At 37.3% G+C, this 14,660-nt stretch overlaps 1 protein-coding gene across 3 annotated transcripts in view; it reads right to left on the reverse strand.

Moving 5' to 3' along the window:
* Nucleotides 1-14,660, reverse strand: part of LOC126299422 (E3 ubiquitin-protein ligase HUWE1) — a 378,230-nt gene that overhangs the window by 82,955 nt on the left and 280,615 nt on the right. For all 3 annotated transcript variants that reach the window (XM_049991320.1, XM_049991321.1, XM_049991322.1), the window contains exons 39-40: nt 12,234-12,396; nt 1,412-1,538 (exon numbers count right to left, since the gene is read on the reverse strand). In XM_049991320.1, the coding sequence (XP_049847277.1) occupies nt 1,412-1,538; nt 12,234-12,396 (290 nt within the window). The remainder of the gene's footprint in view (nt 1-1,411; nt 1,539-12,233; nt 12,397-14,660) is intronic.

Here is a 14,660-nt window from a genome sequence, read left to right on the forward strand (position 1 = left end):
TGTGTTGGTTGGTTCTGATCTCTACCTAGTGTGTATATTTAGTGTAGTGGGTGCTCCTATATAAACCAGTAGTTGTAACTCTTCCATAGTTGTATTTTCATTTATTTTGTTGTGTATGATTGTGTTGATAGTTGTTATTGTTGTTTCAACTTGTGGGTTATTTGGGGGTCTATGCAAGAATGGTCTAATGTCTGTATTTGTGCCCTTGTATTCTATATATGTCAGCTGAAATTTTTCTTCTGTATCTAACATGTGTGTCACTTCGTGTTCTATTTGTGCTTGTTCTGGTGGCTGTCTTAAGATTTCATTTTCCTCTGATTGTTTAATTCCTTCTAGAGTGGTTGCAGGAAGCATATCCTGCAAAACACCTCTATTTGGATTTAAATAATTTTCTGTGTGGCTAGCAGAGTCGTTACCATTGTGGACGGGCATAGGGTTCAAGCGTCGTCCCCGACCATGACAGCGCTTGTCTGAGACTTCTTTAGTTCTGTCCTGAACGAAATAATCACGCTAAAAGGGGGGTTAGCCCTATTAGTGGTTTGTTCTTTCCGTCGCCTTTTACCACTGGCAGAACATACTGGAGGCCTATTCTTTTCCTAGGCCTTCATGGGGTTTATTATTATTATTATTATTATTATTATTATTGTCATTATTGTTGTTATTATTTTCCCAAGATCAGTGATTTTCGCTGCATTCACTGTCTTTTTTGCCAAATTCAGTTTTCTTTTTTCGCCAAATTTGGTGGTGTTTTATACCAAATTCATTGTTGTTTTGTGCAATTTAGTGTTACTTTTTGCCAGCTTCCCCTTTTTTTATTTGGTGTTGTTTTACCAAATTTCATGTTATTTGCATCAAATTCAATGTTTTCTGCCAAATTCAGAGCTATTTTCACCATCACATCACAGTTCATTCTGTTGGAATTAAACACTCATTTTAAGATTCGAGTATACATGAACCTCAGCCTGGAGGAGATTAGAAATCAAAATGCATTTTAACATACAATAACTGTCAGTTACGAATGTTAGGAAACTGCCATCCAGAGATTTATAGAACTTTTCCAAGGCAAAGTTACAAATTTCAGGATATCTTGTAAAAACTGTCGATTTTGTGTTATTTCTAAAAAAAAAAAAAAAAAAAAAAAAAAAAAAAAAAAAAAAAAATTTCGGAAAATTTTTGTGTCGTTTGTAATGTGTAAAGACATATGAAACATTTAATAGTAAGCTTAAGGCTCTAATTTAGTAAATAATCTGTACTAAACTGACCTGTTACACTCTTAATAAATTATCTTTGCAAGTGTACTCACACATCTAGTGCTCGTCTACAAAATGCCTCAGATGAAGACAGGTTGCTATGTCCCCTCATATCTATTCCTTAAGATTAAGAATGGGAAATTATTTGATATACAACTCACCAATAACAGCACTGAACTGTGAATCAGAATCAAGCAACTTGCATTCTTCATACCACCAGAACATCGCTGTTGGTATGGTACTGACTGTAGCTGTAAGACTCGGACCAAAAACAAAGCCCGGCTGATCCTGTGGATCAAAATACTTGTTAAATAAATTAAATTCTCTTTAAGTTAATAACCAGAAATGCTATAAATATATACTACTAAGAGTTCCAATTGTATCGTTTACATACTGAAGTTATTCACACACACAAAGCAAATTTATTATCACGAACAATTATCAGAAATAAAGCAAGTAACCAAGGATGAAAAATGGTCCCATAGCCTGTTATAGTCAGATTGTGAAGGACACAAATTATGCTAGTTCCATCATCATGTTAAAAAGATATTTGATATTATCAAAAATCTGTATAGTCCATCTTGGAAGAAAAATCGCTCCCAAAAAGAATGCCTGCACCACTGAATGAAAATGTCACCCTACGATGGAGATTTTTGTTCCTGTATAATTACCATATTTACTCTAATCTAAGCTGCACTTTTTTTCCGGTTTTTGTAAAATTAAAAACAAAGATTCCAAGACTTACCAAGCGGGAAAGCACCGGCAGACAGGCACATTAACAAAACACACAAACACACACACACAGAATTACTAGCTTTCGCAACCGATGGTTGCTTCTTCAGGAAGGAGAGGGAAAGACGAAAGGATGTGGGTTTTAAGGGAGAGGGTAAGGAGTCATTCCAATCCCGGGAGCGGAAAGACTTCCCTTAGGGGAAAAAAAGGACAGGTGTACACTCGCACACACATACACACACATATCCATCCGCACATACACAGACACAAGCAGACATATTTAAAGGCAAAGCCTTTATATATATATATATATATATATATATATATATATATATATATATATATATATATATATATATATATATATATATATATATATATATATATATACATTAGATGTCTGCTTGTGTCTATATATATATATACATTAGATGTCTGCTTGTGTCTGTGTATGTGCGGATGGATGTGTGTGTGTGTGCGCGAGTGTACACCTGTCCTTTTTTTCCCTAAGGGAAGTCTTTCCGCTCCCAGGATTGGAATGACTCCTTACCCTCTCCCTTAAAACCCACACCCTTTCATTTTTCCCTCTCCTTCCTTCCTTCCTGACGAAGCAACTGCCAGTTGCGAAAGCTCGTAATTCTGTGTGTGTGTTTGTGTGTTTTGTTCATGTGCCTGTCTGCCGGCGCTTTCCCGCTTGGTAAGTCTTGGAATCTTTATTTTTAATATATTTTTCCCATGTGGAAGTTTCTTTCTGTTATATATATATATATAACAACCTGCGGCTTAGAATCGAGTGCAAAGTAAGCGGAAGCTCTGAAAAATGCTGGTAGGTAGTGCTACACAGGCATGCTTTGCAGGCACAAAGATAAATACTGGTGCCAAAACCTCTGGGTCACTAAAAAAAAAGTGGAAGATGAGCTTTTTTCTCCGCCTCAATTTTCGACCACTGCATTTTCATACGAAGTAAATACAAATTCCGTATTGTTGATCTTCGAATGTAGCAGCATTTCAATGTACTATAAACATCCAACTGGGAAGACTGTTTGGCATGTTTGTCAACTTGGCCAACTCTACGTTCTGAATTTTTTCTTACCTATGAGAAGAGATGGCTGCTAATATGAACTTTTATGAATTGTGAATCACATGCTGTATTCTCTCCATTATAAGCATAATATGAATATAAAAATTTTGTCATGTATTCTTTCGTGTTTGCTGCTATCTCATTTACATCCTGTCTGGCTAATAAACTACGGAACTAGAGTGAGACAACAGCAAACGCGGAAGAAAATACATATCATGTCATGTTTATATTCGTATTATTCTTATGCCTAATAGTGACAGTCAGAAATGAAGCATGGTAATTGACTAGATTTTTACATCTAGGATGCCTTATTTCTGTGCAGAATGTAATGTGCTAAAAAGGCGTCTGCAAAGATTTTCAAATGTAGAAAAATTTTTGCTAAACTCTCATTCAGAACATCATCTATCATACGCAGTCTATTATTTGGTTCTTGTTGACCATTATCAAAGAAAGCAGCAGTGCAAGTAACAACAAATAGCAGTCTCTTGCCATTGTTTCGCTAATGAGACGATTCCTCTCTCTCTCTCTCTCTCTCTCTCTCTCTCTCTCTCTCTCTCTCTCTCTCTTTTTTTTTTTTTTTTTTTTTAAATTGTAAGCGGCGGTAGCGTGCACAAAAGCAAGCCATGCTGCGAGCGGTGACAGGCTGTAAACACTCATTATCAGAATGCGACAAACAATGCATGACACAGTACAGTAATGCATTTTCAGCTTAGAGTGACGTAAACACCTTTAACACAGAGAATGGCACTTACCAGATCAAAGAAAAATAAGCAATCAATTCAAACGAGATGAAGCACATGAAAAAGGAAGGGTACTCGGATAAATACGGATGGAGCACCTGCCACATAGCAATGGCTACCTGGTAAAGCTTAACTGCTAAGCTTATGACTCAAACCAAACTGCTGTAGCTGTATAGTAATTCATTCGGCCTAAATTGTGTCTCATATTACAATGGACCAACTTTGTTTCGATTTGGAGGTGCGGCCTAAAACTTTTGTCACCCCTTGAATTTCGAGCCTCAAATTTCAAGTGTGGCTTAGATTCGGGAATTTTTTTTTTTCCTTGATTTTGAGACTCATTTTTCAGGTGCGGCTTAGATTCGAGTAAATATGGTAATGTGCTTCCAATTAACAGTGTTATAGGTCCTTGTTATTTTTCTTTATTTTATTACTGATTTTTATTAATACCAATCATACAGTGAGTAGCTATTTTTGAATATTTGAAACTGCATTTGTAAATGTATTCTCTTGTCTTTTATATAACATTTACATAAAATGATGTGATTTACATAAATAAAATACTCTGCACATTAGGGCAAAATTTATGTCCATGTTATTTAATAAGAAGGAAACAGCTGATAGTGAAAAGATGGCAAGAGACATGGAAGTACATTAATGGCAGATTGGTTTATATATTTAGGGAAGAATATTGCATTTTATTTTTATTTATTTTGAGACAAAGTTTGGCTATGATGTGTGGAGAAGAGGGAGAATGAGATGCTGTAATGAGAAGTAGTTAAAATGAAGTGGTTGTGGAGAAATTGCAGATGAAATGAAGAAAACTGTTACAGACTGAGTAGTGGCATCTTGGTAGAACATATTGGTGAGCTTGTAATTAACCATCCAGTACATGAAGCATTCACAGACTGTCATGGCAAATCAATAAAAAGAAGAAAAGCTACTGATGAAAGAAGAAACAGAATTAACTTTTAACAAAGATTTCAATACAAAATGAGAAGACTAGAATCATTTAATTGGGGACGGCAGATGAGGCATGCTTGAAGAATTGAACAGCTGACTGGACTCAACTTTGTATCTGATCAGCAGGAGGTTCTTATAGTGAGGCGAAAGGCAATTTTGGACTGTGTAGCACAGACAAGTTGTGGTAATATAAGCTAAACACATTTTGGTGAAAAGATAAATGTTATATGGACTTCCTTTTACAACAAAAGATTTAGAATTTTTAACTGACTGTAAGGTCGGGTATGACTGGGTTTAGCTTTTAAATAAATGTGCACTTCACCTGTCAAATGTATCTGTTTGTTAGATAACTGTTTCCACAAACAATTGGAGTTTTGTGCATATAAAACATCTAAATTCCAATCAGCAGTTTTCCCTGGGGAGGTAATGGCATTTCTTGCCACTGTGTTGATTTCTGGAGTAGACATCATATTATTGCCATATTGTTCTAGCAGCACTGATGCAAGGGATTTTGTCACAAGCAGCAACTGCCAGGAATCTCAGGAAAGAGATACGCAAATTTGATTCCATGCAAAACAACGCACAAACTATTACACATCAATGTCCTATGATGCAAACTCCAATACTTCAGTAAAGTTTTGTGACTTAGTAAAATCTGATGTTCAGCAACCATTTAAAAACAATTACTCGTGCTCAGATTACTTATGAAAATGTTTGAAGATTAATGATGGATATAATAGTGGAGTAATCTTATGTTGGGGAACTCTCATAGTAACATTGGTATTTCAGAGTTCTGCTCTAAGTTAAACACATACACTGGTCAGTAATTAACACACATCACATCACTTTGAGTGAGTGGATGTATGCATGGAAGTTGTCAATGGAGTAACATAAGACAGAGCAGTAATAGAAAATTACTGCTTATCAGTGCATGTAGTTATCAAGAAAGCAGACATAAGGAGAACAAAATTAAGTTTTGTGTGTGAATCATACAGGGAAGCAAAGAGCATTTGGTACTCAATTCACTGAGGCAGTGCCAAGAGATAACAGAGTGACAGCTGTTCATATTAACTTCATACGACAGTAGCAAGTAAGAAAGAATCATTCAAGTTAGTTAGAGTAAGAAAAGCATAGTTTTAACCGTCAGTGTTTCCATAAAAATTAACAGTTACACTTCCTTTAATGTTAGCCTGACAAGGAAACAGTCAGTGAGAGATGTCAAAATCAGCTGTGTGTTATTATTATTATTATTATTATTATTATAGGAAGACTACACCTAAAGAAACGCTATGTCCGCTAAGACACAGTGCATGCCTTTTGTGGTTTTGCTAAGTGTTAACAAAGGAGATTAAGTCTTTTTTGTTTCTTTGAATATTCTTGCTAATAGAATCTGTGTTTGTGATGGCTGCAGAGTTTCACAGTAATGTGGAATCTAATTAAAGTTTTCAACTTTGCAAAGATGAAATATAAAGAATGCGACATAAAATCAAAAATACCTACTTCTTCTGAATACCTACACACGTGTTATTTATTAGTTACTTTCTTGGCTATTTTTTCGAAGTAGGTCAACATTTTGTAAGAAACTGTGGAAACATTAGAAGAAACAGAAAGTAACTGACGATTCCATGAATTTTGAGTCAAATGATGGCTGTTATGCTAATTAAAGTCCACAATAAAGACACACTACCTATCTAACCGAAAAACAAAACCGGCACAGTAATAGTTTTCAGTGACAAAGAAAAAGTTGTAAATTATTTTGTTAAACAAAGAGGGAAGAACATGCTTACAGTTAAGCATTGTACATGGTCAGTTTCATTTCATAAAATCTGAATGTGTATTGTATAAATGGAAGAACGATTTACACCAAGTATGAGATTTGTGCAAAAATGGAAGCTATAAAAGTGTGAAAGGAAAACTTTGAAAGATTTACAACTGTTCCTGAGTGTCAATGCACAATTGCCATGGGAAATCTTTGAGACTAGATCCTCCAAATTACAAATGAAGGAATATTGCCGATTTTCAGGCCGCTTCAACCTGATTAAACAGATTCAGGAAATTATACTGGAAAGTAAGTCTCATAATTATGTAGTTTACTTCAAGCAAGCATGGAGAGAAGAGGTCATTAATAGCTAATATGATGGTAATCTCAAAAGTAAGGTCTCTCATTTTTTTGTAAGTACAGAACACTGTCTGTTTGGAAGTCGGTCACACTGTTATGAAGAGTGCTTCACGCGCTGAGGGACTCAGTCTTGGCTTGGCAGCCATTGAGAATGGAGCTCCCATTGCATGTTACTGCCAACTGCGAATTGTGTGCAGTTATTTGGTTTTTGAGAGAGAGAGAGAGAGAGAGAGAGAGAGAGAGAGAGACAGAGAGAGTGTGTGTGTGTGTGTGTGTGTGTGTGTGTGTGTGTGTGTGTGTGTGTGTGTGAAATCTTATGGGACTTAACTGCTAAGGTCATCAGTCCCTAAGCTTACACACTATTTGTTCGGCTAATCCCGTGCGGCGATTGATGGAAGTCATCTGTAGTGTAACATCATATACTGCCTTATTTCCTTTCCTCTGCAAGTGACTCATGCAGCAATTACACATGCAGGAGTTTAGCTGATGATATTAACTGCAAGCTATTCAAAACCTCAATAGTTTGAGTCACTTTTGGTATGGTTAAATTGCTTAACATTTGCATGTGTGTACTTTAGGCTTCACGCAATGTTCTCATAATGACTGCATCTGCTTATTCACTGTCCCAGTTAGAGATAGGATTGTACAATCCACTGCTTAAGTGGCTCTTTGTAAAACAAAAGTGAGCAATTTTAAAGTTTTTTTAGAAATACTTCCAGTGCGCTTTCACAGCTAAAATTTTGACAGTGCGTTTCTTTTGGTGTATTCTTCCTGTATGCAAAATTTCAGGAAGGTTTCAACATGTAAAATTGACCATTCCTTTATGAGATCCGTTGAAAAATGACAATATGACTGCCCAAAATATAAAACTTCTACCATGCTTCACAATTGGAAAAGAATGTTAATTCTAAACTTCACTTATTGTAATATATATGTATACACATCCTACCACTAAGAACAGAGTCCAGGTAAATTCATATCACATTACATATTACTGTTGGTTGGTAGTCCTGGTTTTATCTCTACATCTACAATTATACTCCGCAAGCCACCCAACGGTGTGTGGCGGTAGGCACTTTACATGCCACTGTCATTACCTCCCTTTGCTGTTCCAGTCGCATATGGTTCGCAGGAAGAACGACTGACGAAAAATCTCCGTGCGTGCTCAAATCTCTCTAATTTTACATTTGTCATCTCCTCAGGAGGTATAAGTACAGGGAAGCAATATATTTGATACCTCATCCAGAAACACACCCTCTTGAAATCTGGACAGCAAGCTACACCGCGATGCAGAGCGACCCTCTTTCAGAGTCTGCCACATGAGTTTGCTAAACATCTCCGTAACGCTATCACGCTTACCAAATAACCCTGTGACGAAACGCACCGCTCTTCTTTGGATCTTCTCTATCTCCTCCGTCAACCCGATCTGGTACAGATCCCACACTAATGAGCAATACTCAAGTATAGGTCGAACGGGTGTTTTGTAAGGCACCTCCTTTGTTGATGGACTACATTTTCTAAGGACTCCCCAATGAATCTCAACCTGGCACCTGCCTTACCAACAATCAATTTTATATGATCATTCCACTCCAAATCATTCCGCATACATACTCCCAGATATTTTACAGAAGTAACTGCTTCCAGTGTTTGTTCCGCTATCATATAATCATACAATAAAGGATCCTTCTTTCTATGTATTTGCAACACATTACATTTGTCTATGTTAAGGGTCAGTTGCCACTCCCTGCACCAAGTGCCTATCTGCTGCAGATCTTCCTGCATTTAGTTGCAATTTTCTAATGTTGCAACTTCTCTGTCTACTACAGCATCATCTGCGATAAGCCGCATGGAACTTCCGGCACTATCTACTAGGTCATTTATATATATTGTGAAAAGCAATGGTCCCATAACACTCCCCTGTGGCACGCCAGAGGTTACTTTAACGTCTGTAGACGTCTCTCCATTGATAACAACATGCTGTGTTCTGTTTGCTAAAAACTCTTCAATCCAGCCACACAGCTGGTCTGATATTCCGTAGGCTCTTACTTTGTTAATCAGGCGACAGTGCAGAACTGTATCAATTGACTTCCGGAAGTCAAGCAAAACGGCATATACCTGGGAGCCTGTATCTAATATTTTCTGAGTCTCATGAAAAAATAAAGTGAGTTGGGTCTAACACGATCACTGTTTCTGGAATCCATGTTGATTCCTACAGAGTAGATTCTGGGTTCCCAGAGATGACATGATATGTGAGCAAAAAACATGTTCTAAAATTCTACAACAGATCGATGTCAGAGATATAGGCCTATAGTTTTGGGCATCTGCTTGACGACCCTTCTTGAAAACAAACTACCTGTGCTCTTTTCCAATCATTGCTATATACATCCATATACATTCCATTCCTATAGAGACTTGCAGTACATGTCTGTTAGAAGAGGGCCAAGTTCTTTCATGTATTCTGTGTAGAATCGAATTTGTATCCCATCAGGTCCAGTGGACTTTCCTCTATTGAGGCAATTTCAGTTACTTTTCTATTCTTTGGACACTTATTTCGATGTCAGCCATTTTTTCGTTCGTGCGAGGATTTAGAGAAGGAACTGCAGTGCGGTCTTCCTCTATGAAACAGCTTTGGAAAAAGGTGTTTAGTATTTCAACTTTACCCGTGTCATCCTCCGTTTCAATGCCATCATCATCCCGGAGTGTCTGGATATGCTGTTTCGATCCAATTACTGATTTAACGTAAGACCAGAACTTCCTAGGATTTTCTGTCAAGTCGGTACATAGAATTTTATTTTTGAATTCACTGAATGCTTCACACATAGCTCTCCTTAGGCTAACTTTGACATTGTTTAGCTTCTGTTTGTCTGAGAGGTTTTGGCTGCATTTAAATTTGCAGTGAAGCTCTCTTTGCTATCGCAGTAGTTTCCTAACTCATTAGATTACTGAGGGCTTTCTAAATTTATATTCAACTCATCAGTTACACTAGTCACACCGTTATATAATCTCAAACAATAGTCCTAAATGCCCTTCTGTCTATACCAGCAAGACAAATGTTTCTTCCACTAGAGCATATAGCAAGTTCACATCCATAGCTCAGCAGTAGTTGTGTTAAGACTATACTAGAACAGGTGCTAAGTTCTCTAAAGAACCCTACATGCTGCCAAGACTCAAGATATAATAACAGTTACTAGATTTGCCCCTGTTCTCATGGGTGCACCAATTTATGGGGCACCTTGTTGAGCATAACTGTCTGTGGCAAAGTCTCCAAGTTCTATCTCTACAGTGAACGTATCTGCAGAAGTCTATTTGTGTCAAATGAAACTTTAGTCTCAAGCCAGTTCTTCATGGTCACAGAAATATTGAATACAATGCGACGCATTTTTACACAGTCAATGTGCCAAAGTGATATGTCTGTCTGGGAGTTTGGAATGTTAATGCTCCAACTACTTGTTAAGAACACTGTAAGTGTCCTCTAAAGTGCAAAATACCAAATGCAAGACTGTTTAACCTTTCCACTGCTGTGGACATGCATACACGTCCTATGTCACTCCCCAGGTGCTGTTGGATGTGTATAGGCATGCTGCTGGGGTTTTCGTTCACTGCTATGGATGCCTGCATGCATTCCGAGTTGCTGACCTCTCATTGCTGTTGCCTAGTTACTTACATACCTCGGTGTATAAAAAAAAGTTTCCAGTATTTATAATAAAACTTATGAGCCTCACTGTATGCAATCATTTGTAGAAAACCACCTTTCATTATCTCAAATCATTTCTGAGGCAAGATGATTGTTATGACAACATGATTTGCAAAGTGCAAGGACATGAATGGGCACAGTGCACAAAACCATACATTGGATATAAAACGCAATAACTCAAGAACATTTTAAAGTATCATTCCGTTTACATACAATTTCAAAATCTTGTTTAAATTTCATTTACTGCAATATATGAGCTAAAATCAACCATATACAAAGTTTACATAAACCTCTGCAAACTCTACCCCTGCAAACACTAAAATTTTGTGGGAATTTTTACTGAATTTGATAGTGCAGTTCATATGACAAATTAAGTTCTTTACTGAGTGAAGGTATCAGACTGTAATATATGCAAAAAATCATTTTCTTTTCACCTAATACTTTTGAAAAAAATCTGATGATAAGTATTCCATATTGGTCGAAATGCTGTATCTCAACACAGGTACCAGCATTTGGCGAGGAATATAGCTGTACAATATACCCCCTCCCTCAGCACGGAGTGCAAAGCACACGTCTGTAGCAATGAAAGGGTTGATTGGATTTCAAAGAATACATGACTGTTATAGTTCATAGAAGATGCAATTATGTCCTGAACACACTATGGAACAGGGTATTAAAATATAAGCCATTCTTTAAGCAACAGAATACACACTTCTGACAAGCACACAAATTTTTAACAAGTACCTGTCTTCCACAGAAAAAATGTTGCATAATTTTCATCGGCACTTTATGAGCATGCAAGGTCTATTTGGCAATTAGTAGGGAGAGCCCAGTCACCACAGCTGAGCAGCACGTCTTTTCTCACAGGATCGCTGTTGCTAAAATATTACCTATTGTTATAGTTGTGTTCTAACGTGACCTAACATTTTCATTAGTGGGTTGTGTTCAGGATGTCTGAACACCCTAGGAGCCAGTTTCACACACCCATGAGCAATAGTTCACCAGTAACTAGTGTTTTATCAGAATTTGATTGAAACTAAGGTGTGCTCTCGATAAAAGTTGCTAACAGCATATTCTTTATGAAGGTCTAGTTAGACATATTGATGGGGTTAGTACCATTTTGCGACCAGAAGAGTAGTATTTTTAGTTATTTGTGTTTGTTTCCATTTTTGATCACATCTTTTTTGATTATCTAGTATCGAGTTTTGGACGTAGGTCAAAATTATTAATGTCACTGCTTAAGACAGTTCAGGTGAGTAACGTATGAAAAGTTTGGGGTCCTTTAGCCCAATTACACAAGGCATAGAAATTTTTTTTAAGGAAGAATATATGAATTATTAGATCATAAACTATGTTTATCATTACAATTCTACATCATTATCTGCATCCTATCTTAACAAATTTTAATGCAAGCACGGATGTTATTTTAAGTCCTTGTTTTAAGTTAGGCAGTAGAAATCACATGCTTGAGGGGAGTTGAAAATGAACTGAGAGAATAAACATTTTACAAATGCATTTTAGAACGGACCTTCTATAAACAATGAACATTGCCAACTCAATGCGAGCCAGTCACTAGCTCCATTGCAGCACTGACCTACAAAATTCCAAGGTACAATTAATTTTAACTGATGCAAAATATTAAAAATCATCAACTTACAGTTGTATCAGCTTGATCCTCTTCTGACTGTGGATTTGAAATAACACCTAGACTTCTTTCCGATGTTATGACCCTAATATTATTGTCTTGTAGTTCAGTAATGGCTACAGGATTAATTGGGATCCCCAGTTCTATAGCAGTTGCAGCAGATGGACCTAGCAACCTTTAAAGAAAAAGAGAAACAAATATGAATTAGAATAATATAAAATTTACTCATTTGCAGAGGATCCATAACATCACAACTTAGCACACAGCACGAAAGAGAAGCAATGGTTGAGAAGGGACCAGGACAGGATTGTAAACCATCCCTGTTGTTTTTCGATCTATACACTGAACAAGCAGTAAAGGAAACAAAAACAAAAAAATTTAGAGTCAGGATTAAAGTTCAAGGAGAAGAAATAAAAACTTTTAGGTTTGTCAGTGACATTTTAATTCTGTCAGAGACAGAAAGTATTTGGCAGAGCAGCTGAATAGAATGGGCAGTGTCTTGGAAGGAGGATATAAAATGAACATGAACAAAAGGATAACAATGATAATAGAATGTAGTTGAATTAAATCATGTGATGCTGAGGGAATTAGATTAGGATATGAGATTCTGGAAAGAGTATATTATATTTGCTATTTCGGCAGCAAAATAACTGACGATGCCCAAAGTAGACAAGATATAAAATGTACACTGACAATGGCAATGGCAAGAAAAGTGTTCCTGAAGAGGAGAACTGTGTTAACATCAAATCTAGAATTAAGTAATAGGAAGTCATTTCTGAAGCTATTTGTATGGAGTTTAGCCATGTATGGAAGTGAAACATGGACAACAAACAATTTAGACGAGAAGAGAATACCAACTTTCCAATGTGGTGCTACAGGAGAGTGCTGAAGATTAAATGGGTAGATAAACTAACATATTTGGAGGAGCTGAATAGAACTGGGGAGAAAAGCAATTTATGGTACAATATGACTAGGAGGAGGGATTGGTTGTTGGGACACATTCTGAGGCATGAAGGGATCATCAAATTGAGTCCTAGAGGGAAGTATGGGGGATAAAAATTATAAGAGGGAGACCAAGAGATGAATACAGTAAGCAGATTCAGAAGAACGTAGGGAGCAGAAATTATTGAGAGATGATGAGGCTTGCACATGCTAGAATAGCAAGGGAGCTGCAGCAAATCAGTCTTTGGACTGAAGACCAGAACAGCAGGACACACAATAACAAAAGTAACAATAGATACAGCAACACATTTTCTCAAATCATGGAGGCAGCTCTTTACAACAAATTTACTATGGACTAAGACTGGCCTCTCCCATGAACCACGGACCTTGTCGTTGGTGGTGAGGCTTCCGTGCCTCAGCGATACAGATAGCCGTACATTAAGTGCAACCACAGCGGAGGAATATCTGTTGAGAGGCCAGCCAAACGTGTGGTTCCTGAAGAGGGGCAGCAGACTTCTCAGTAGTTGCAGGGGCAACAGGCTGGAAGATTGACTGAAATGGCCTTTTAACACTAACCAAAACAGCCTTGCTGTGCTGGTACTGCGAACAGCTGAAAGCAAGGGGAAACTAAGGACCTAATTTTTCCCGAGGGCATGCAGCTTTACTGTATGGTTAAATAATGATGGTGTCCTCATGGGTAAAATATTCTGGAGGTAAAATAGTCCTCCATTCATATCTCCGGGCAGGGACTACTCAGGAGGACGTTGTTATCAGGGAAAAGAAAACTGGTGTTCTACGGATCGGAATGTGGAATGTCAGATCCCTTAATCAGGTAGGTAGGTTAGAAAATTTAAAAAGAGAAATCGATAGGTTAAAGTTAGATATAGTGGGAATTAGTGAAGTTCAGTGGCAGGAGGAACAAGACTTTTGTCAGGTGAATACAGTGTTATAAATACAAAATCAAATAGGGGTAATGCAGGAGTAGGTTTAATAATGAATAGGAAAATAGGAATGCAGGTAAGCTACTACAAACAGCATAGTGAATGCATTATTGTAGCCAAGATAGATACAAAGCCCACGCCTACCACAGTAGTACAAGTTTAGATGCCAACTAGCTCTGCAGATGATGAAGAAATTGATGAAATGTATGATGAGATAAAAGAAATTATTCAGGTAGTGAAGGGAGACGAAAATTTAATAGTCATGGGTGACTGGAACTCTATAGTAGGACAAGGAAGAGAAGGAAACTTTGTAGGTGAATATGGAATGGGAGTAAGGAATGAAAGAGGAAGCCACCTGGTAGAATTTTGCACAGAGCATAACTTAATCATAGCTAACACTTGGTTCAAGAATCATAAAAGAAGTTTGTATACATGGAAGAAGGCTGGACATACTGGAAGGTCTCAGATGGATTATATAATGGTAAGACAGAGATTCAGGAACCAAGTTTTAAACTGTACGACATTTCCAGGGGCAGATGTGGACACTGACCACAAT

This window comes from Schistocerca gregaria, chromosome X (genome assembly GCF_023897955.1).
Source record: "Schistocerca gregaria isolate iqSchGreg1 chromosome X, iqSchGreg1.2, whole genome shotgun sequence".
Classification (NCBI taxonomy): domain Eukaryota; kingdom Metazoa; phylum Arthropoda; class Insecta; order Orthoptera; family Acrididae; genus Schistocerca; species Schistocerca gregaria.